The sequence below is a fragment of the Camarhynchus parvulus genome, chromosome 10, assembly GCF_901933205.1.
Source record: "Camarhynchus parvulus chromosome 10, STF_HiC, whole genome shotgun sequence".
NCBI lineage: Eukaryota > Metazoa > Chordata > Aves > Passeriformes > Thraupidae > Camarhynchus > Camarhynchus parvulus.
The window spans coordinates 11,031,463-11,055,557 of NC_044580.1; the positions used below are offsets into that span (position 1 = coordinate 11,031,463).

The window sequence follows — 24,095 nt, forward strand, 5'->3', positions numbered from 1 at the left end:
TTGTAGAAGTTTTGTTAAATTCAGGTATGCCTGAATATTCACAAACTTGCTACGAGATACTTACTGATATTCAAATTGCTTTTACAAATCAGTCCAACTCTGAAATGTCCACATTTTGTATTATATAAGGACTCTGTGTCAAGAGTTGATAAAATTTTCTGTTCTGCAATATAAAGCAAGTTAAAATGGAATTAAGCATCTACTTACACATGGAGAAGATAAACCACTGGATTTTTTACTTCATTTTACTATTTGTCTCCTCTCACTACAGGCAATCTGTGTCCTTGCAGATTTTTACTCAGATTTATTGATGGTGGTATATTTTTTTCTCAGACAAAGCTGAATAAATAATGATTTTTTTAAAGCTTGTGCATTGCATTCTCTAAGCAAGGCAAGGCAGTTGTGCTGTTCTTCAGTGTGGCCTTTTTCCACTGAAAAACATCATTATAACGATCAAGACTTACTAAGATGTTACTTAAACCTTTTTTCTGTACCTGAATAACAGTGACATGAAATTCTAGATGGGATTTCAGACAGCAAATGTGATCCAGCTTACACCAGCATGGTACAACATTCTGCTTTGAAACAGAATGATATCATAGTTTATGATATGGTAACTTTAACATTACTATGAATATCCTTCACACCTTTCTGAAGCTAGTGCTACTCTTCTAGCAACATTTCAATATTTTGTGCTGGCATTTTCAGCCATGAGAGTCTCAGCATTTTCTGATGAACACAGGCAGTTTTGTGCAGAAAATCAGTACCTTTATTTTGTCACCTGCGAATCAGCAGCACAGAGAACTCAGGTGCAATCTGTTTAAATCAAGGCAAAATTTCTCCACATTATTACAATGACTCATCAAAAGTTTATTTTGCCTTACTCTTTAATAAGAAGGAACATAGCTACTTTAAAAAGGCCACCTCAAAAAGAGATGTTCCTTCAGTGCTTATTGATGATACCATCAACGTTTATTTTTCTCTTAAATAGGTTTTACAATAGATAAATACAATCTTTTCTTCCCCAGAAAAAAAGGTTTAGAATTTCACCTCAGAAATGGCCACATATTTATTTTTGGTATTTTCCAGTAGAAAAAAAAGGGTTTTTGTTCCTGGTGTATTTGTTACCTTGCTGTACCTCCACGCAGCAGCTGCCCCTGGACCCCGGCACTCGGTTCTGCTGCCGTGCACAGCCTGCGGCTCCCACGGCTGCCCTGGAGCAGCCCCACGCAGGGAACTGCTCTGGGGGCTGCAGGCCCTGCAGGCAGCACTTCCACAGAGCATCAAGCAGCCAGAGCAGCTGCTCGTGGGAAATAATGCTGCTGCACTGCCTACAATGAGATTCAAAGTTTAAGTGGTGTTTTTCTGATTTGGTCAGAAAATGGAAATGTTTCCACTTAGGGCAATAGACTTATCCAAAAGAAAATATCTTACAATGATTTGTCAAGTTGAAAACTGCAAGTGAGGAGGAAATAAAAATGCTCTGTGTATCCTGGATTAGTAATACTCCAGTATTTTCAGGTTCGTCTCCCCTGTGTAGTAACTTTGGACAGTCACATCTTTATTTCAATTTAGACACATAACTAATTTTTGTTGAGCAGCCTAGTGTTGTCTGAGAGCACTGAGTGCCCAGGTACATGTTAATTATGAAACCTGTTTTGTTTTAGTGATACCAGGAACAACATAGGCATGTAAGTTAGAAGATCTCCAAGTTGGAACTGTCCAGGAGTCCATCCACATGGTATAATTTGCAAGATTAGGATTGCTAATTTTTAGAAACTTCAGAATGACATATGCATACACAAAAAAAGGAGACTGTTGAGTTTTTAAAATTAGAGTATCTACTTATAGTACAGACTGTACAGATATGTAACTTAAAAAAAATACTCTGTCTAGATTTTAAACTCACCTGAATTGTTTATATGTCTTTTTAAAAGAAACACATAATTAGAACCATCTTTATTATTTAATGGCATGAGACCTAACAAACTTTTGTTTTGTTATTGACACTTGCAGAGCAAGAGCCAGAGACTTAGCAAAGTGAGGACAGAAGGTATGTGCAGTATCATGGAGAAGCATGTAGAATACAAACACAGGAAGGAGACAAGAAAAGCAAAGATCTGCATAATGGTAAAGCAACACATATGGAAAGTCAGATTGAGAAGAACAGTCACATATGCCAAAAATAATTCACTAGCTACATTTAGTTAGAAGATCTGGGGAGCAAACATAAGCATCCTAAACAACTGCAGTAGGTTAGCCAGAGTGTCTGCTGGCCCCAGGGTCACATATTCCCGCTCTAACTGCCAGCAGCGTCCCTTTGGAATGAGGAGCTTTCCAAGTGCTGGCCAGTGCTGGCTGTGGAGGGAAAACTGTCTGTTCTTTTCCGTTTCTTATGGATTTCTTATGAAATGTATACTGCAATGTAAAGCCCTTTCAGAAATACCTGAGCCAGTTGATCTGTGCAGAATGTGCTGATCTGCAGAATTGCTTGGTTGTGTTCTAGAAACCAAAATGTAGTGTTGGCCTGCTCCTGCACATCAACACGTCTTTATGTGACCAATTATTTTTGTTTAATTATAAATAATTATTTCATTTAACTATATAGAAAGGCTGCTAAAACAGGCACATGAGATGTCCTTACCATCCTGGGCATATATTGCAGAAAGATTTTCTTCTGTTCTTGTTATTGGGGTAGTTTGCTGTTGGCATTGCTTTCACAGTGTCAGCTCCCAAATTTGTTGTGTGACTTCTGTAAAATAATGTGGATGACATTTCACCAAGTGTTCTAGTCCTTTGGATTTCACTCTGAAACACTATGTTTTCTATTACTTCATTTGCTTGGGTCAAAACTTAAGAATCAGTGTTGATTGAGTTTAGTAATCCCCTCTTTTTTCTAGAATTGTCAAACTAGGTGAATCCGAGCCTTCTTTACTTTGAAGGCTTTCTATAGGTTTGCTCTTGCAGAGTGGGTTATTGGCCACTATGGGTTATTGGCCAACTGCTCTTTCAAATGACATAATTTTCCTGGAGGATCATCTTTTCCAAATGCTTGTTTTCTAAACAATAATTTTCAAGTATGCCCTCTTCCTGTGACTAAAACCACAGCCTATTGCCGCAATTTTTACAACTAACATGAAAACTAACCAGGTAATTTGCACTGTCATTACATACAGATAATCCTTACAGACCATTAATGGATATCACAGCATGTCTGATAGTCTTGCTCACTGTTGTTTGTAGTTGCTCCTGCCCTGGATCAGGTGAGTACCTCCAAAGTCTCCTTCTAATGCCTTGTGTTGAAATGTATTGCATCATAAGCTGATGCACAGTAATTTATCTTTTCCTTAAGGCCTAAATATATTTTAAAAAAAGCTTTAATAATGTAGTCAGCATGGCCCAGAATCAAATACAATAGCATTTCATTGCAAACTCATCTTTCCTCCCTTTTTTGATGTTTTCTTTTATAGCAGTAACCACCAAAGACCCAGACTATATTTCAATGACAGTTTTCATTAATTTTAAGAGACATTCAAATGAATGTCAATGTAGTTGGCTTCAAATTCCAAGTAAATTCAAATACTAGGATGACTCTAGATAATTTAGAAAATACTTCTAGTTTTCATTTTACTGGAAACCTAATATTTTGTGTGGCTGCTACTGCAATTTCTGCTGTTACAAGTAAGATGATTTGTTCATTGAAAACCAAACACCTATAAGATTGTTTATCATATCTTTAGGTTTGAGTTTCTGATGACAGTGTTTTCCCCGTAGTATTAACCACACTGAAATGCAAGTGAATTATAAATTTAACGTTTTATTCAAGACTCTATCTTGTTTGAATTTCACAGGATGAATTTTCAGGCACAGTTCTCCCATGTGAGCAGGCAGTGCATATTTTATAGTCACTACCTTGATTTGAGCCCAGTTAGGAGTTCTCAGTTTGTGCAAATTCCATTGTCCATTTTAGCACACCTGATTCAGTAACATGTTGGAGCCATTATGAATTCCTCTCATGCACTTTAATGTTTCCTGAGTAGTGGAAGTCAGACATCTAGAACTTTTGCCCTGAAGGCCCCCTCTGTGAAGCATTTTTCACTCTGCCCTTGTAGTGCTATGCCCTAGCCTGTCTTGTACTTATAACAACTTTAATAGAAGGATTTTTTCTGTCATATCATATTTATCTGAACCTTTCCCCAAATTTTTTTGGTAGCATTTCTCTCATTTTACAGACTAAATCACTAACTTTGCATAAAACTTAAGGATTATCACCCAGCAAATTACAACCCCTTTTTTTTCCATGAGATATAACTATGTGATTATAAAGCCTTCTAGACATTCCTTAGCCACTGTGTCTTTCTGGCTACAAGCTGTAACTTTTACTTGTATCCGAACTGAATACCAGTGTCTTTCAGGGTGCCTCCACCAAATCATCAGTACCTGGACTACACAAGTTGGCTCATTAATTAGGTTTTCATCTTGTCTGTATCACTGAGCAATTAGGCTATAAAGTGAAATTCCCACAGGGCATTTCCCACTTGCAAATTCTTCAGCAGAGACAACATGGCTGCTATCCTTGGGCAGCATTTAAAAAAAAAAAGTTGTTGTAGACATACAGCCTTACTAAAGTTCTTTATCTAATCCAATTTTACAGCTAACACCCACAGCAGCTCCATAATCCATTCATTCCCCTCCACAGTGATTTATTTCAGACTCCTTCCTTTGCTCTGGTCCAGCCGTTCCTAAAGCCAAAGATTAACCAAAGCTGCCTTGTCTCTCTAATTCCATAGTACAGTAAGAGCTTGCTTTAATTCCTTTTATGGAGCTCAAATATCCTAGTTTAGGCCTTGTTTCCTCACCTGAGGTGTCTACAAATGTGTCACTAATTTAAGCCATAACTATTTTGGCCCTGACAGTTAACATCTTGCTGCCAGTTTCAATTAGGGAGGAGACACGAGTGCTGAAATCAGGTGTCTGTGGTGTAATCATGTTCACTTGTAAGGAAGCCAAAAATGCTCTTTCCCTAGACACAGGTGGCACCAGATAACATGGTGATGGCAGGCTTCTTTCAAACATTACCAAATCCATGAAAGACTTCACCTAACAGTTTGTCTTCCAGAGCAAATGTTCACTGGTGCTCTCCTCTACAGAGAGTCCTTTGTGAAGTAACAGCCAGATCCTTAACTCATTAATGTGTTTGTCTTTACACTTTGTTTCTTAGTGGTATAATAATTTTTTCTAAATAGGAACAGTGATTCCTTTCTCTCAAATTACATTGTGACAACCAGTATGAAAGTTCTTGTATTTTTTCTTCTTTGCTGTTCCAAAGAAGTAACTCTAACACACTCTGAAAATGTTTTTCTCTCCCAACCCAATGAAAATGCAGTGAGCATGACAGTGAGTAACAGAGAGCCCTGCTGCAGCCAGCAAAGCTTATCTCTGAACTGCTCCCCAGGTCCCTGCATAAGTTTCAGCTGAATCATAACTCCCAAGTATCCTTACAGTCAGGATCAAGCAGCATTATCACAGAGCTTATCTTTTCCAGAATCTGAGCATCACTTGGAATTGCTCTGCCATGAAGGCAGAACCACATCTCTAATTTATATCAGCACATTCCTGATACACAGTCATATTTCAGTATATAATCAGTAAATCCCTCATATAACAACCAACCAAAAAACTAAAACATCTTTTTAGCAGAGCTGTTTCTAGTCTATCTGCTCTTCTGAGTGAGAGACTGTGCCCTTTGGAACCCTGAGCAGCATCACTGCAGGTATGGGGCCACACTACCAAGTGGATTTTTTCTGGTGCACAGCATCAGCCAGGTGTGTTCAGGGCTGCTGCAAGTGCTTTTATGTTTTGAGAGCTATAATTAAATTACCACCTACAATAATGGACCTGAGGTTAATGAGCTCAGACAGAGATGCTACGTTGAACCACAAGAAATGAGACAGACCCATAATGAGACATTTTCAGCCTTATTAGAAATAAGACAGATGAAACCAGGCAGCTGAATGGCCTTTTGGTACCGAGGCTGTGCTCCCCGCGGGAGAAGTGCCCTGTGGGTGCCTGGGCAGTGCTCCCTGCGGGCACAGTGCTGTGTGGGTGCCCTGTGGGTGCTCCCCGCGGGAGGGATGCCCTGTGGATGCTCTGTGGATGCCCTGTGGGTGCTCCCCGCGGGAGGGATGCCCTGTGGATGCCCTCTGGGTGCTCCCCGCGGGAGGGATGCTCTGTGGTTGCCCTGTGGGCGCTCCCCGCAGGAGGATGCCCTGCCGGTCCCCGGGCGGTGCTCCCCGCGGGAGGGATGCCCTGTGGATGCTCTGTGGATGCCCTGTGGGTGCTCCCCGCGGGAAAGATGCCCTGAGGATGCCCTGTGGGTGCTCCCCGCGGGAGGGATGCCCTGTGGATGCCCTGAGGATGCCCTGTGGGTGCTCCCCGAGGGAAGGATGCTCTGTGGATGCCCTGTGGACGCCCTGTGGGCGCTCCCCGCCGCCGCCGTCCCCTCACAGCCCCCGCCCGGCTCCCGCCGCTGTCTCCATGCGACAGCGCAGCGTGGGCGTCTCCCAGCGCTTCATTTACATATTCCAGCGAGCGGCCAATAGGCGGGCGGCGTTGCCGCCACATTTGCATGTGGCCGGGCGGCGGCCAATGGGGCGGCGGCGGCCGGGCGCGCGGAGGGCGATGCTCCCGGCGGCGCGCGGGCGGCGCAGCGCGAGGCCGGGCCGGGCGCGGGGACCTGCCGGGCGCGGGCGGCCCTGGGCCCGGGCGGCCGCGGGGCAGCGGCGGCGGGACCATGTCGGTGGCGGGGCTCAAGAAGCAGTTCCACAAAGCCAGCCAGGTACGGGGGCCGCGGCGGGGCCAGCCGGGCTTTGCTGGTGATGGGCGGCTCGCCCAGCGCCCGCTCCCGCACGGCCGGCGGGTTCCCCCCTTCGTCTGTGGCAGCATCACCCCGGCACCCCCGGGGAGTGTTTCCCTCAGCGTTACCTCCGCGTCCTGCCCTTGTGGTTTTACCTGTCAGCTTCCTGTGCTGTTCTCACAGCAGAAGGTTGCCCCTTCCATTCTTTTGCTTGGGGCTTCAGGTCTTTCCTTTAGTTAATAGCATTTGTTATTTAGTGGTGGGTTCGTGTTCGTGTTTCGAGGCCTCAGTTAAAGCTACAGCCTGTATGGGAGCAGCTTTCCCCTAAAGAGTTCATTGTTTTGATCTGCCACGAATGGCTGGTTTGTTATCCTACCTGGAATGCCATCTATTTGTCCTGTAGAGGGTATCAGATGTTTCTAGAGTTTTCCTTTTTTTCTAGATCCTGTACGCTTTATCTTCTCTAGAGTGAATCTTCATCTTCTTCTGACCCCTTTATCTCTTTTGTCTTTTATATGTGCTTTGCTTTAGTAGTTTAGCTGGTTTCTTTTAAGAGAGAAGCACCTTTCTGCCAAGCAGGAAGCCTGGTTGAATTCCATGGCAGGGTGGTGCCAGTGCCAAACCCTGCATTGATGTGGGGGCTTTAGGATGTGCCTGCAGTGGGATTCTTCCACAGAAGGTTTTTGGAAGTCTCAGCTCCTTTGCTTGCTCATTCCAAGTCAAAGAGATCTGTATTTCTGCTGGCTGTCATTAATGATTATGGTAATATCAAAATTAGTGTCTGTAACCTGTTCAGTAAAATCTGACAGCTGCTCTTGTCTTGGTGAGAGTGAGGAAAAGAAAGGTTCTTTGAGTGCTTGGCTGTTGTCTTTCTAGGTCTTCCTTCAGCTATGTGGCTTGTCAGCACCAAAGTGCAGAATCTGCACTTTGTTTGGATACAGAGATGCTATATATTTGTATCTAATGTTTCAGTAGTGTGCTTGCTTTCATGGAACGTACTGATCCTGAAAAATGTTGTGAATTGGTATCTTTTAGTTAACTTTCACTGTTCTTTTGAGAAAATGCTGGATCTGTAGAGTAAACAAATCCAAGGACAAATTATTAAAGATTTTGGCTTGTTGTGCATCTGATATTTGTAAGTGACGCAGCCTTAGTTGTAGTGAGTTTGTAACTCAGGAAGCAGATGATACATAACTGAGGAAGTTTGAGAGGTAACCACAGCAAGAGCCCTCTTGTCTAGCAACTGGTAACAGTGCAGGTTACTTAATCCTGCTCAGATGTCAGGTAAACAAACAAACAAAAGGATGGCTGGGATCTGATAAAGGTAGTAATAATGGCAGAAAGGAGCTGTAGAATATATTGAATTTGACTGCATTTATTGTAAAGTTGTGGTATGACTTCCAGTATTCAATACAGTAAGGAACTGCAGTGCATAACTCATAAGAATAGTCTTCTTGTCAGGATGGGTCAAAGGTAAAATTTCAACTTATTTTCAAATGCAAGAAATTTTAAATCACTTGATTGAAAAAGTCTGTCATTATTAGGAAATTAAAGTTCAGGAATAAGATACTGGTTGGTTTTTTGGTTTTTTTTTTGTACATAAAGTAACAGAAGACACTTCTTAAAAGCTCATTCTGTAAGGATTCAGATAGGATGTTGGGCAAAATAGTAGTGGGAAAATAACAGAAGAAATACCATATATATGTAGTGCATCAAACCAGCCATGTCTAAACAATGAAACTGCTTATCTCTGACACACAGAGGCTCAGTCATGCCTAGATATATAAAGTTGTTGAACTAACAAAAATAAGGTGGGACATGAAAAATGGAAATATTGGGATTCCATCTTTTAGAAGAACTCTTTTACAAAATGCTAAAGCAAGAAAATGCAGAGCATGAGAAGTATTTCTCTACAGAAGATTTGTTAAATTTCCAAGTACTGTGGGATCACTTAAGGAGACAGAGACCTTTGTGTACTGGGTGGATGAAAGATGCCAGTGGTAACTGTTAACAGCAGAGACAGGCATTGCTTGGGGAAAGAATGAAATTAATTCCTTTAGTGTTCCCAAAGGAGAATGGGGGCAGATGACAAAAACTGGCAAATGTCCCAGAGGACATTGAGGAATACTGGAGGGAATGAGACTACTGTCAGGACATGTGATTAAGGAATAAAAATAATATTTGAAAGCTGACAGAACCTAAGGACAAAAATCTGAAGGCTGAAGCAAGTGTATTAAGACAGTCTGTATTTAACAATTCATTCAGAAATATGAATAAATATCAAAAATGGTACATATATACTATTTCCATGCTAAAGTAGACTTCTGTTCAATGGAAATAAATTACAATTCTAAATGAAATATAGAGTAGTATAGGTACATAGTTATAAAAAGATTAGGTAAAATAAATGGAATTATTCTAAACTCTGCTTGCTCTTACTGAACCACTGAACTTTCTTGCAAAAAAATGCATTTCAGTTTTGTGCTTGTAAAAAGCCTGTGTATGTACAGCTTTTGTTGACTAGTGGTGATCACCTTTGTGTGTAGGCTTAAATTCTAAGTGCAGGAGTCCAGGAAAATAAAAATTACTTATGATTTGGTACATGCAGTTGAGGTTTCTGGGATGTTTGATGCTTGTCAGTTTGGTTTGTCTGAAGTTACACTTAAGTAAATGAGTGTTTGCTTTATGAAAGGTCAGCAGCTAACTTTTTATGGTTACTAATGCCCTTGCCAAAATCAGACATGACAAGCTATTGCTAACTTGGCTGGTGTAGGAAAAATCACTGTGGGTCTGTTTGTAATCCAGTAATTCACAGGAAGTGTTTGGGTGGTTTTCCCCTAGAATTTTTTACCCAGTTGTTTTTATTTTCCACTGAAAATTGCATGTTTGGTTTTCACTGAAATGTCAGGCAGGGAGATCTAGAAGACAGCTCTTGTGTTACACATCTAACACACGATGAGTAGAGTTTGAGCTGTTTTTCTGTACATTCCAGTATATAAAGCTGCAGTGCTACTCCATTATCTGTCCCCTAATGATTGCTTCCCCGGGTGTCATGGCATGGATAGACCTGAAGCTGGGATGTATCTCAAAGTTTCTGTGTCTGTTATGAAGTGATAACACTCTTCATGTTATTAGAATTTTCTTTACTATGCTTTCTACTTAGGTTATAAGTTTAAACTGAAGTTCTTTAATTGAAAGTGATCTGCAATGAGGATCTTTTCCATTCTCTCCATTAAATATCAGTGATGATTGCTTGAGTATAACTCATTTAACCCATGAAACACCAAGCAGAACCTGTGAAGTGTCTTACCACCTCTCACTGGCTGATAAGCAAGGGCAGGCTGTTTCTCAGGGCTGATTAATTCATGTGCAACTCCCAAGAAATTCACCTTTTTTTAAATTATATATTTTTAAATTAAGTTTTGTAGAGTTTTGTTTGCAGTAGAGAGCTTGTCTCCTGTTGCTTTCAGCCCCTGCCAGATCAGATCTGTTTTCCTGTTTTCAGTTTGAAAGCTTTTGATGTAGGTGTGTGCATCTGCCTGCTGCTTCTGCAGGCCTGGCTCTCTGTGCACGTGGGATAACCCGGGTGGTGGGTGGGCTGCGTCTTCTGGTGGGTGCTGGGAGTATTTTCAGACCTTGGAAAAGCAAGAAGCGCAGAGAGTGAATAAGAAAGCCTTAATAGGTGTCAGATGCATTTCTAATTTCTGCTGTGCTCTAAAACCGCAGCCAGGCTAGGATCCCTGTGTAGAGATGTGTGATTTTTCAAAGGGCTTGGAGGCTGGTGAGCTCAGAACCTCCCTGCCTTAGGGTGTTTTTAAAGCTCAGCCATGACACTGCCATAGGAAATCTGTTGATTTTCAATTCAAACTTTTAACAAAATATTTTTAAAATTAATTGTAGCTGAAGGCTGTGTATAGAAGCACTTTCACTTTTAACAGCTTATTCACGTTGTATTTCTTAGGCTTAGGTTCTCAGAGGTAGTGGAAAGTAATGCTTTTCTGAGAAAAGAAACACATCTGCCAATATTCACAATTATTGTCTTATTTGTAATATGGTCATCAACAGCTACTGTAGCCTCTGCAGACTGGGTTCTTAAACCTTCTCCCATTGTCAGTGAAGGAAGAGAAGCTCCAAGAGAGGGTGAGGCAGGAGCTGGTTCTGTTGTCTATGGACAGAGCCTAAGGGGAAGCAGATTTTCTAACCAAAACAACCAAAATCTGTTACTGCTTTTTTGTTTTCTGAAAGTGATTTAACATAGTGTAATAAATATATAAATAATATGCTCTGTGTTTTAATTTCTTATGTATCCTGAATGGCATTTGTCTTTTCAAGTGCTGCAATTTTTAAATGGCCTTTTTCTGTTTTTTTAATATTTTTAAACTTTCAGCTGTCACCAACAGTTGCAGGGATGCTGCTTCATATATCCCAGATTTCTGCTTTTTCGCCGTTGATTTGTGTGGCATTTTGATTCCATCTGTTGGAGTGAAAACCAGATCAGAACCAAGACCACCTTGTTCCCCAGACATAATAAGTTGTGTGATTGGATTTTATTGTTAGATTATTATGGATGGTGGTGGTGTTTGTTTTCTTTTGGTTTTTTTTTTTTTGTTTCTTTGTTTTTTGTTCTCTTGACTATTTTTCCTTTCTGTTATACTCTAGATACTAGCCTAGACATAATATTTAGGCCTCTTTTAAGGTTCATGTTGACATTGAGTTAATACACAAAAAACTTCAATTACACAAGGGCTCGATAGCGAAGGAAATATTTTGGTAAACTGTATACAAGGAGAACTTGGACTTGACAGTGAGACATGAAGGGAAACTTTATTGCCTACATCTAGTTATATTTATTTCCTAGGACTACATACAAGCTGTTATCATACAGTGTGTTAGAGATACTGTCCTTTCACAGCCAGTGTGAATTGGGCATGATAAATCCATGACAGTAGTGCAGAGAAAGCTTCTGTCCTGTTCCTAGTTTTTATTACATAGTTGGATTTACTTTTCTTCACATCTTACAGAATTGTGGAAGAAGGACAGTGGTGAAAAGGACAATAGAATTTAGTTTCTTGTCTGATACATTTTTAATGAAAAACTGTACTTCTACAGTTGTATTTATCAGCTGCTGAGGTGGCCTGGCAATAAGGCAGAAGTGTAGCAAAAAGAAGCTGTGAGTGCTTCAGTTAGCACAGCACAAGTTGGCAGAAGGTGGAGATCATGTGCTCTGCAGCCTTTAACAATGCAGCTCCCACAGCCTGCAAGAGGGGATCATAATGCAGTAACTCAGAAACCTAGCAGAGATGCAGCTGCTATTTGGAAGGAGGTTATTTATATTTTACACATAAAATATTTATATATTAAAGCCTGAATATCATTGAAAAAGAATAGAGAGTGGCATAAGAGAGTGGGAACTGAACTTTCTCCTTGAATTCATCTCCTTTTATAGCTTGGCTTTGCTGTGGGGTTTTGCACAGGCATCCTAAAAGTTGGAGTGAGAGCTGGCACTCCATGCCAGGCTCCTGCTGCTGCCTGAGTCACTGCGGCACATGCTGGGTAATACATTGCAGTGCAGGCTCCTGAGAATCCTGCAATGCTGAAAAACAAACAGCCAAGGGAAGGAAGGAAAGGCCAGCAGCAGCACTGCACTGAGATTTTCTTTAGCAGCACTTGGAGTTACATGGAGTTGCAGTGCACCTGCAGTTTCTGTAAACACATATGTAAATAAAATAAAAAATGCATCTCATTCTTCATAGCTTCTGTAAAAAGCATATAAAACCCAGACTTGCTTTTATAATGATAATGTTAAGGACAAAGTGCTTCTCTTTATGTTAATGCCACTTTCACCCCACTTTATTGCCATAGTCTAATTCTATATTGTGCTGAGTTCTCATTGTTGGTCTCTTTTCTGTTCATGGAGAGGAACGCACTGCTGGAGTTTTATGACTAGTTGAGAATTGAACCTGTAGCTTTTAACAATGCTTTTCAGAAGTCCACTTAGAAAAGAGCCATTCAAATATCAGGTTACACCTTCTATTCGATTTTCTAGAGCCCTAGTGTCCTTTCACTGTGTACATGTTTCTGTTATCAAAGTTACTAAGAGTTTTATGCATTGATGGGAGAATATACCAGTTAATTTCCTGCAACATCTCAGCAGCAGCTGTGCACGTGAAACACAAAACTAACTTGGCCTTACATACTTGCTATTCAAGGGACAATGCCAAGCCTCTGAGGAGAATCAATTCTGTTTCCTTACCACCCTAATTAAGGTGCATTTTTGATACTGTACTTGTATTTATTGAACTGTAATAACTACAGTGAAATTAGTCTGGTTAACAACTGAACATGACTTAAGAAATCCAGGACTCAAAGGAAATCAAGGGGTTCTAAAATTCTGTTTTCTATGTTTGCAGTCAGGTTAAAGATCTAAGGTGGAAAAGTAGAGAAGGTATTTTTAAATTTTTTTCTTAACCAAGGAAAAAAGAAATAAAATATAAAAAACCAGTGGTAATGGTCCTAGGTAGTAACAGCCCCTTTATTCCCTTGTGAATGTTTTGCAAATGCTGGTAGGTCTTACTGTTCTCATTCTTTTCCTTACAGTTGTTAGTAAATATTGTACTAGAAAGTGACATGAGTTCAAGGATAAGGAGCTGGTCAGTGGTAGAACCAGAAGTAGATTTTGTGCTTCTAGACTATAGAGTTTTTTTAAAAAATTATTTATTTGTTTTAAAATTTATTCTGCATATGTACCGATAAATGCAAAATGTAGATATGGGTTTGGCTTAATGTTTCCATATAAATGTGATGTAATTTCACTGACTGCAAGTTTGGCAAGGCTGAGCATGGTATTTTCAATTACCTTTACTGTATTTAATACCCCTCTGGAATGGGCAAGCAATCTTTTAGAAGCTGGGATTTTTGGGTAATGGTATCTCCTCAGCAGAGAATGAGTGTGTGTGTGTGTGTGTGTGTGTGTGAAATGTGCTTAGTACCATAAACAAAATGTTGGATTGGGAGTCACAAAGTCAGTGTTTTGATTCAAAATTATGATTTGCCTTTTGCTATCTTGTTTATAGAGCTAGAAAGTGAAATTTGGTGCCTGTGCCATGTGTATGGTCAGAGAACACACAAACACGGGAACGCTTTGTCTTTCTTTCCTGCAGAGCATGTAGCACCTGCCAGCTTGGCATCTGGGTCACAAGAGATGTGTGTAGGGGGAAGGGGGAAGGAGACCCATTAAATGAGGAAATTGGTAATCAAAGACCTTTCATCAATTCAAAACCAGCAGTTCCAGTCTGCTCTTCTGAAATTTCTTCCAAAGAAAATAATATTTTTAAAGATGTTTGTGTTTGGTGTGATCTGCTTGGATGACTGACTGCCTGAGGCACTGGAACATAGCAACTGCTACTTACCTTTAAGATTAACTGTTTATCATTTTATGGATTTAGCTTCTGAATAATCCCTACTTGCTTTTTTCCCCCCGTACATTGTAGTAACTACCTAGGATCCAAAGGGCCATATCTCCTAGTTTGTTTTGTATAGAGAATGCAAGAATGATGGCATTTTCATTGTGAGTTTGATGATTAAGAGTTTCCCTTCAGTGATCTGTTCAGCTGTGGTTAAAGGTTTCTGTTTAATGGGACTTGGCTTGTTTTGCTACTGATGGATGTGCTGCCTTTTCTGTAGGAATTTCTTGCTGCAAAGCCATGTGCCCCCCAGAGGAGGACAGGGCCTTTTGACCTCATTTGCACTGGTGCTTTATGGCTCATTGGAGAATTTTGCAGAGGTCTGTATTCTGTGTGTAAATTATACTTGGAAATTATTTCAGTTTTCTCTGTCATTTGTTTAATTTGATAACAGTGGAGGTCAGTTCTGTGGGAGTGCTGAGGGAAGTTCTTTTCTGTCCCACGGATGAAGTCAGTGGTGCATTTCTGCAGTGCTGCTCTTGCTACTAGAAAGAATTGTGCCTTGGGGAGATTCAGGACAGTGTGTGTCTTCCTTAGAAATGGAGCTGAGGAGTCCTGTTATCCCCAATTACATTTGAGTTCGTGGTGTTGTATTTACCAATGTCTTGCTGCCTAAAACCACTGGCAGGTTTTGAAACAGAGTTACGAAAATAAGGCAGAAATGTCCAGTGACTTCCTTTCCAAACTAGTCACGGTGAACAAACTGATGAAATAATGGTTGTGGGGTTTTTTCTTCACTTTTCACTGTCATACATGGAGGTTTTCTATTAAGTGAATTAAAGGAGCATGGATTATTTCAAACTTTCTGATACAAGAAAGTGCTTGAGACTTGTGTGTTCTATTTAGGTTTCCCAACTCGTGATAAGCAAAGGTTGCATTAGCAAAGAGTAAGATAATCTAAAGGTCTTTCTTTTTTCCCATGGATGGTGTTTCTAAGGGCCTCCATGGATCCTAGCTAAGTCAGCAGTGCTGCTAGGAGCACACTGATGGATTTTTCAAAATATTTGAGGAATGAGACTTTTAAGACCATTAAAAATTCACTTACATTTGTAGCAGACCCAGGAGCTGGAAGTGCATTGCTTCACAGTGCTCTGATGCTGGATATGAACTTAGGCTTGGGAAAACTGTGAACTAAAATGCCTTAAAAAAAAAAAGAATCAAACAAACAAGAAACCTCTCAAGCAACACAGACAATATGCTTGCTGATTCAAAGGGGAAGTGTGCAATCCTTGTACAGCAGAACCAGGTATATTTTCTTGAGTATCAAATAGTGGGGGCTGACTGTGTGGCAGAAGAACGTGGGTGTTTCACACTGTACCAAAAGCACAGGAAGCTACAGGACTGGCAGCTCAGATAAGTATGAATGAGGCCATTTAAATCAAAATAATGTGCAGTAAAAACTAAGGGTATGAGAAGGAGTTCTCAGTCCATTTTATAGTGATTAAAATCCACACAGCTTGTCTTAAGTGCTAAAACATGTAAGCAGCAGTTTAATAACATTGAAGGACAAATTTCATACTTGATTATGTGGAATGGGATTCTGTAAGAATTACTGTCTGGAAAGTAGGTTCTGAAAGAGCAATAAACAGATTATTTGTCTCTTTTCATGCATAAAATGTAGACTTGCTGATAAACATGCAGATGTGGTGATGAGAAATAGCATGCTAATGTGAGAAGAAGTTAATTCTAATGCAAATCAACTTTAAATTACCATTTTTGACTGTTGGTGTATCTGGCTGTGTACAGCTTCTGTTGACAGTCTTGTTCTGCTTCCTCTGCACAGCTCTCCTGGGGCTCTGTAGGGAATGATCTTGACCACATTTTTGCTGGTAATGGATTCACTAAAACTGTCACTTTAAGATATGGCACTGCCAAGGATATTCTTAGTTTAGATAAATATGTAGTCATATAGTAACTTTTAAAAGTAAGTATTTGCAACATATCTTTTAGTGCTAGCAGCCCTTGAACTTTGACAAATTTAAAAATATTTGGCCCAAATACATAAGCTTTGAGCTTAAATCTGTAAGTCACTGTTAAAAATGCCCACATCTTGTCTGTGTTATTTATCCTGTAGTTAGTTTGCACTGGTGCTTAAAACTATTTGCCAAGAAATTACTAAGACTCAAATAAACTGCTTTGGTGTTGAATGTGAATGAGTAGGTGTGACTTCAGCAAAGGTGATGTGAATATATTCTGGCTTTACAGAAACTGAATTAGGTTATCCATGACTTTTTCCTGTTCTTTGACAGGGCTCTCTGACATCAGTTGTGTGTAAGTGATCTTTCTAATCTTGCTTGTGGGCATTGAAGATGTGTAAGTGCTTGGTATCCTAATAAGGTGGCCCAATATATTCAGCCTTAAAAAAAATAAAAATTGAACTTTTAGATCAGCTGATTTGTATTTAAATGGATTTTCAGTAAAGCTGTCGAATAAGCAGAAGTCTCTGGTGGTGGAAATGCATGAGGGCAATTGGGTAATCATGAATTATGCAGTGCAGTTACATGTTTTAAGAAGAAAAAAATATTTAGATGTTTTAAGGATTTTAATTTCCTGTTCTGCATATGCAGGCAATGATCTTTGTGTTGCTTGATCTCTCCTGTTTGACATACTAAGACTTTTTTTCTCAAATGGTGTAAAAGAAATACCAACAACAGCATGTTACTGTCACAGAAAAACGGTGTAATTGGCTATTCTATAGCAACTCTACCCTAGTCAGCCTTCATGCAGGACCCAGCTCCAGGGTGCCACACTGGGTTATGGTTACAGTAAGGTGTAAAATACTTGTCCAGCTTTACATCCGTGGGTAGGTATGTGACTCTTGATGTGATGAAAGCTGACTAGACCCTCCTGAGTTCAGGCCTGTGCTGCAATCAGTGATGTATTTAGTGGGAGCCCTCTTCCTGGATGAGCTAGGTAGTTTAACCTGAGAAAGGAGTGAAGGATTCAGTTTTTGGGTTTAATTCCAGGGCATTGTGCTGGAACTGGTCACATAATGTTCTGGGAACATGAAGTGTATTCAGTTCCTCTTAGGAGCTATGAATCAGAGTAGTGCTCTCTTCCAGAACTATGACTGACAATATGCCAACATTCCCTAGAACAAGACAGAGAATGGATTTTCACTAGACTGGTGGCAATTGCAGCTGTTACAGGAAGTGAGCAGAAATGAAGAGGTATTGGATGGTAATTTAAAGTGTACTGATTTAGGGCAGAGAGGTCATTAAAGAAGTCAGGCCCCCTCACTGTACACACACCTTTGCACTGCACATGCAGGAACAATGTGCAGTCAGCTTTAATTGCTGGATGCTGTCAGGTGCAGCACAAAATTCCATGGCAACTTGCATCACCCTGAACCTAGGCTGTGCTTGCCTTGCTCTACCTTCAGGGTAAGGTCCTGTCCACCTCCTTGAGTCAGCTCTGGGTGCTTGTGTGGTCACACTCACTAAGCTGTTAGCGGCAGCTTATCCATCTCAAAATCAACCCAGCTCCAGTGTGTGAGCAGCTTTCAGGTGGATTAACCCACTGAAGAGCTCACAGAACACAAGAGTTGCTGCTACCAGTGCAAGGGAAATAGAGGCTATGTCTCAACAGGGATGAAAAGGATTTAGAGAAGGCTAAGCAGCTGTGGGAAAGCACCTTAATGATTATTAGAATGTTTTGTTCGGAGAGTAGAATAAATTCTGCTTTGAAAGGGATTTGTATCTCACTGAAGTTCTGAATGATGAGCCCACAAGGAATCTCTACTACCAGCTCACCCTGGGTTAATGGTGAACGTTGTGATTATGATAATATATCACATGAGGGCAGAAAGATCTATCCCTAATCCAGCAAGCCTGGAATCCAAACAGGACAGTTGAGTGGTTTAAGTGAAATGGTGGTCAGCCTAGACGTAGGTCAATGGAATGTTCCTGTTTAAAGCAGCACCTCAAGCTATGTGAGATCTGAGAGACTTCAGCCAGACTTCAGCAAAAGACTGAGAATGCTGTTGAGGGAGAGAGGGAACACACTGCTGAAGTGGAGGAAGGAGTGCCTTTATTTCAGCTGAGAGGAGAGTCTGGGGAGAGGAGTTCTGCTCAGCTGGAGTAAGTACTACTGGGACAAGTGATATACAGCAGAGACACAGGTCAGGGTGACATTGTTAAGGGTAGCAAGGGCCAAGATAATCAGTAAAAAATATGGTGTAACTTCTGTTCTCTCAGTACTCTGAACAAAACAGAATGTTTTAAGGGACTTCTTTCACAATTACTTATTAGCATCTGTAAAAGCAATTTTTAAATATAATCATGAGAGATGTCCAATAAAAAAAACATCTTAAATCACACAGGAGTGAGGAGGAAGAAGATAATATGAAAGGTTCTCATATTACCTGGAAAGGAAGTGTGTAAAAGGGTTCTTTAAATCTCCGATTTTAAGGATTTTGTTTTATGGTACAGTCACCCTTTCTCATCTTTGCAGTTGATATATATGAGTAGGTCAAAAGGAAGCCACACCTTCCTTACATGCACAGGGAACAGCTTCAGAAAGGGGGATTGTTTTAAGGCCAAATCAGAATGATGCTGCTGCCAAGTGAAATTTTGCACTTGGAACCTGTGGAGGGAAGAAGAAGTGTTAATGTGGTAACAGCCAGTGGAATGCACGCAGTGTGTAACTTGTCATTCACAGCTCCAACTCCTCTCCATGCAGAGGAAACAGGATGAAATATTGCCCAGTTTTACCTGAAACAAAATGCTGGAAGAGAGGCAGAAAATGGTTCTGACAAGCACTGAGGTGCTGCTTGTCCTGGTCACCCTGAGGAGGATGGGTCTGTGGGATGCACCCAATAACTCTACTTGTCTGCAGTGCTTGTGCACATTCAGTCGCGTTATATTGGCTGGACAAGCAACTGCCAACATAATGAGATGGAAGACCATAGTTTAGAATAAAAACGCCAAAATTTACTTTTCAAAGAACTTCAGAATGTTTTTTTAAGCATGAGTTTGGAACTGAGTGAGAAGTCAGTGAAATTAAAAAGTGAGGAAGGATAATCACTATGGGTATCTTTTTATGGCCCTTTGATGGCTTCACAGTTCTCTTTTTAGGGTATGCTCACTTTCACAAACAAGATTGCAAACAGATTAGGGAACAGTATTTTAGATTTGCATAATGAAATATGGAAGTAAAAGCGTGGAGCATGGAGATTCACGGTTTCAGGTTCATCATTGTTCTTGGCTATTTAAAGTCTTACATCAATAATTTAAATTACTGTCAGAGACTTTAATGTAATCAGGTTTTCTCATTAAAAGTACCTGTATCTTTTCTTCTGAAAAATGGACTGTCTTGAGCCTGACACTGTTAGATTTTTTTAAGTAGGCTTGCAGAGCAAATAATGTCTCTGTGTCGAAAACCTTTGGTTACTTTATTACATTTGAATTCTTACAAAGATGTTTTTTCCCTTAGAGATGTGTACAATAATGATGACTTTGAACTTCTAGATGTAGAAATGCATGTGTAAGCATCACTATTGAGTTCTTTAGGAAACAGTGGAGGTTTGTCAGGAAGAGTTCAAGGTTTTGCAGTACAAAGTAGTTTTTGTTGTACAATGCATGTGCTGAAGAATGGCTGTAGCAGACAAGTTGGGCTAAAGTGCTCAGTAATAGTGTGACGTGTCACCGCCTGGTGCGAAGTGAGTCACTCTCTATAGAAATGCAAAATCACATTATAGAGTCTAGAGTCTTGTACTTTATTCATATATGGACAAGACTGTCCTTTGTCCATGATAATGGTTTTCTTCAATATCTGTGTGCATCTAATTTAAGCACATAGGCAGCATTGCATTGGTGTATGTACCATCTCATGCTAATGACCTCTTTGATTGGTGCCTCCATTTTCTCAGGGTTCAGTATCTTACTCTCCTTTTTCAATGCTTTTAAAGATTTGATTAAAGACTAAGTACAGTTGTCAAACTGGAGTGGCTGTTTTGTCATATGTAGAAATACTGGCCTCAGAACTGTATTCATTTGGGCTTGCTTCAGAGCAACTGTTTATGTTCTGACTGAACAGTTGCAGTCAGTAGGAAAGATCATTTAGTGCTGCTTGGAAGGACCACATTTGAAGTCATCAAAGGGCAGTGGGAAATCTTTCTGTGCAGAGAATTGGAGCAAGTCTGAAGAAAGCATGAGAGATACTGGAGCTCCATGGTTTATGCAATGGCAGAGAAATGAAGGCTTTATTTAGGAATATGATTTTTGTTGTTGAAATGTATCTGGATTTTGCCACAAATTGGATCTATAGGCAAAGAGGAGTAGGTGGCATGTGGGCAACTTGAAAAACTGAGTTTGCCATGAGATGGACCCAGTTTCTGGAAGGTACTTCTCAGTGGTTTTGCTGCCTCCAAAGTTCAGTAGCTACCAAAGGCATCAAGTATAAAAGCACTGTGGTTTGGAAGTGCCTTTGTGAAGCCTGTGTTTCTTACTGTTTCATCCCACTGCTGTGGTCAAACAGTTAAAGTGAAAATTGCAGTTAGTGGGTGCACTCAGAAAGGCAGTGTAGTTACCTGGGAAGGATGCCAAGTCTGATAGGGATTTCAAGCTTAAAGCATTTAAGACTTTAGACAATTACTATGTGTCTCAGAATTACAGACCTAGAAGCAGGGACTGTGCCCCAGTTCAGCTGGTTTAAGAGCCTGTAGGACTTAGAGGTAAAAGTCCAATTTCAGGATAATGATATTGCTGGGTAGATTGTCTGGGTAAGTTAATAACAAGTTCCATTAATCACTGGGTGGTCCAGCTCATTTGTGAAGAGACCATGGGGGAGAAGAGGGGTTGAATTGTTCTTTACTGGATCAAATGCTGGGCCACTGCCATTGAGGTGTTCTAGGTCTCTGTGGCTGGAATCAAGTGTCTGCTTTGTGACAGCTGCTCATTTTTCCTTTAAATGTACAGCACATTTCCTTTCACACTGTTCAGTGGCTAATGTTTAAATTTTGTGCTAGTGGTTAAAAGGAATAAGGAATACGTGTAATTGGGAAGTGGAGAAAGCTGCTCTGTTATGGGAAAGAAATAAAAGACGCTTTTTACAACTACATTTGAGGGTCCTGCCATAATTATCTGCATGTGGTTACTGATTGCTTAATATTTTTCTGTCAAAAACCTTTGTAAAGAAAATTATCTCAAAACAAATACTGTATGCATTATAAGAGAAAGGACTTAGCCTTTTAGGTTTATTAAGTGGTGGAATATATTCCTTTAAACATTTTCTGCTACAATTACATTAAACATTCTGTATGTTTCTAGCTCATGTATTTAACATTACCTGGTAGAGCTGTAGGTGTCACCTGAAGCTTAAATCAAAAAGTGTTTTGCTGCTGACAGGTCTGAAGGCAGGAGGAGACTCAAGTCCCATTTGAAAAATGAAGGGTTAAACATATGCTGATAATATTTTGTCTAAATGACAGATTTCTTATCAAAAGCCTTTACTCTTGCAGGTGATTTAGAACCAAGGTGTATTGCATTTTCTGAGCCTGGCATTCAGTACTTTATAAGGCATTTGGCAAGTGTTCCCAGTCAGTGCAAGTGCTGATGCTTATCTGTTGTGTTCTGAAGTTCAGGTGTCAGGGCATCTGAGGGAAAGTGCTTTTGCAACTTAAAGGCAGAAGGTCAAATTTAATGAAATGTGGAGTCATAAAGGGTGCTTATCTATGTGATAGGAGGCAAAGCTGATAAAAGGTGGGTTTTCAAGGAAAGGTTTATTGCAACCCTCCTTGAAAGCAGAGGTAGTTTTTATCTCTTTCTGGCTGTTTTCTTCCTGCTCCTTTTGTTATTTTCTGTTTCTCAAAATAACAGCAAGTACATGATCTTCTCTTGACTGTTCTCTATGGTATTTCTGTCCTAGGACTCTTCATTCTTTTAACCTTGAGTTGAAATTATAAGTTACCAGGATGAACCAGTCTTGTACTTTGACAAAAGAACATGAGAGTGTACCAATAAATGACTCCTGAACAGAACACTGAAGAGAACAAAAGTATATGCATCTCTTGATGGGAACAGAAGAGAGAGCAGGGAAAAGAGGAAGAGGAGCTGGCTTGTGAGAGAGAATATTTAAGATGGAAAATTGAATGAATTTTTATCATCTGTAGATGCACAAAGTAACTGGTTATTCTAAAATATTTCATTTCCTGCCTAAGTATCATTTCTCTGAACAATTTATCAAGCCGCTGCTCCTAGCTGTGGGAACATGTTTTTTGACACTTATGCAACAAAAATAGAATAACAGCTGAACAATTCTTGGTACCTCTGAGTTTGGCTGAGAATTGGAATGAACATCTTGATTAGACCTTCTGGGAAAAGTGTGTGTGTGTGTTATGAGGTTTGCTCAGGTTTTGAGCAGGCCATACATCCAGCAGAGGTGGAGAGAAGTGTTAGAACAAAATGGAAACTGAAAGAAACTTAAGGCAAAGAGGTAAGTGATAATGAGGGGTGAGGCAACAGAGAAAAACAAACTAAATGTAAGCAATGCTAGTGAAAAGAGACTGAAAGGAGAAGAGAAAGGTGCTAACGTACCAGTGATGAGTAAATAAGGAGAAAACAACATTCCTCGGGATGCACAGCTATCTTAAGGTCTCTGTGAGGGAGAAAACTTACAAAGCTTAGTAGAAATACTCAAGAGATGTGAGAGTGGCAGCTCTGCACTCCTGTGCTGCAGGTGAGGTGAGTACAGCCAGGGCACTGCCAGGAGAACCCAGTGCAGGAGGTGAGTGCCTGACAGAGCTGACTGCCCTGGCACAGAGCTGGGGCTAGTACAGTGTCAGTGGCAAAATGGTTTCCTTACTCTGCCCTTCCCTCCTCCTTCTTTCAGTTTTTGAGCACCAAGCCAAACTCTTCTCTTTCTCAATCTCAGAGATGATTATACCCTAACAAAGCAGGCTTTGTCTTGGTATTTGAACCTGTGGCATTGGTTTAACCTTGACAGGACAGAGGAGCATCGCTTTTGCTGTCTCTCTCCCAGGGAGACAAACAATGTTTGTACTTCAACCTTGCTCAGGAGCTTCAGTAGTTTAAATTGTCACTGAGACCCTGGGAACTCAGCTGGTAGTGGCTGCATAGGGCACGCTCTGAATTACCACATCCCTTCTTGCCAGAGGCATGTTCCATTCCTGCAGCCCTTCTCCAGTGTCTGAACTGTGATGGTTGGTACAGCTTTGGGCCACCCCACTTTCAACCCCACAGGCTCTGAAACTGGGATCCTCAGGCTAAAAAAGAAATTGTAGAAAACCTCTTTATAGGAATTTAAAGTGCTACTGTTTTAAATAGGACTTGGAATTAAATTATTATGGAGCATTAAATATGCTACCCTTCCAAAAGCAATAATATCTGCCATGGTTTTGTTTAAAACTTCATTTTTGCAAACTCTGGCACTGGTCGTACTGGTGAGAGAAGTGCCAGCTTGAGCTAATTTTGCAAGTGTAGAAAACTGGGATTTGAGAAGTAAGAAAAGGAGGCATAGAGTGGACTCCTGGAAGAAATCAATGCATTCATTGCAGAAAAAAAGAATGCTGTAAAAATTGAACTTCTGTGTATAGTTTAATATTATTACATGTGCCTTTTGAGTAGGTAGGATTGCCATTGCTTTGCAAATAATCATGCAAAAGTTAGATTTTCATTTATACTGGCAGAGTTTTGCAAAGCCAGGAGCCATCAGTCTGAGCTTTGTTTTGCAAGTCTGCCTTCTTTCTAGAGTATTCAACTTCTTGTGTACTTTTTAATCATCTAGATTATTTTTGTGAAAAATGTATTTTTCAGAAT

General features: G+C 40.3%; 1 protein-coding gene across 2 annotated transcripts in view; it reads left to right on the plus strand.

Annotated features, from left to right (window-relative positions):
• Window positions 1–6,725: 6,725 nt before the first annotated feature.
• The window catches only part of SH3GL3 (SH3 domain containing GRB2 like 3, endophilin A3), a 42,249-nt gene continuing 24,879 nt past the window's right edge, over window positions 6,726–24,095 (plus strand). For both annotated transcript variants that reach the window (XM_030954952.1, XM_030954953.1), the window contains exon 1: window positions 6,726–6,838. In XM_030954952.1, coding sequence (XP_030810812.1) covers window positions 6,794–6,838 — 45 coding nt within the window. In that variant the 5' untranslated portion in view covers window positions 6,726–6,793. The remainder of the gene's footprint in view (window positions 6,839–24,095) is intronic.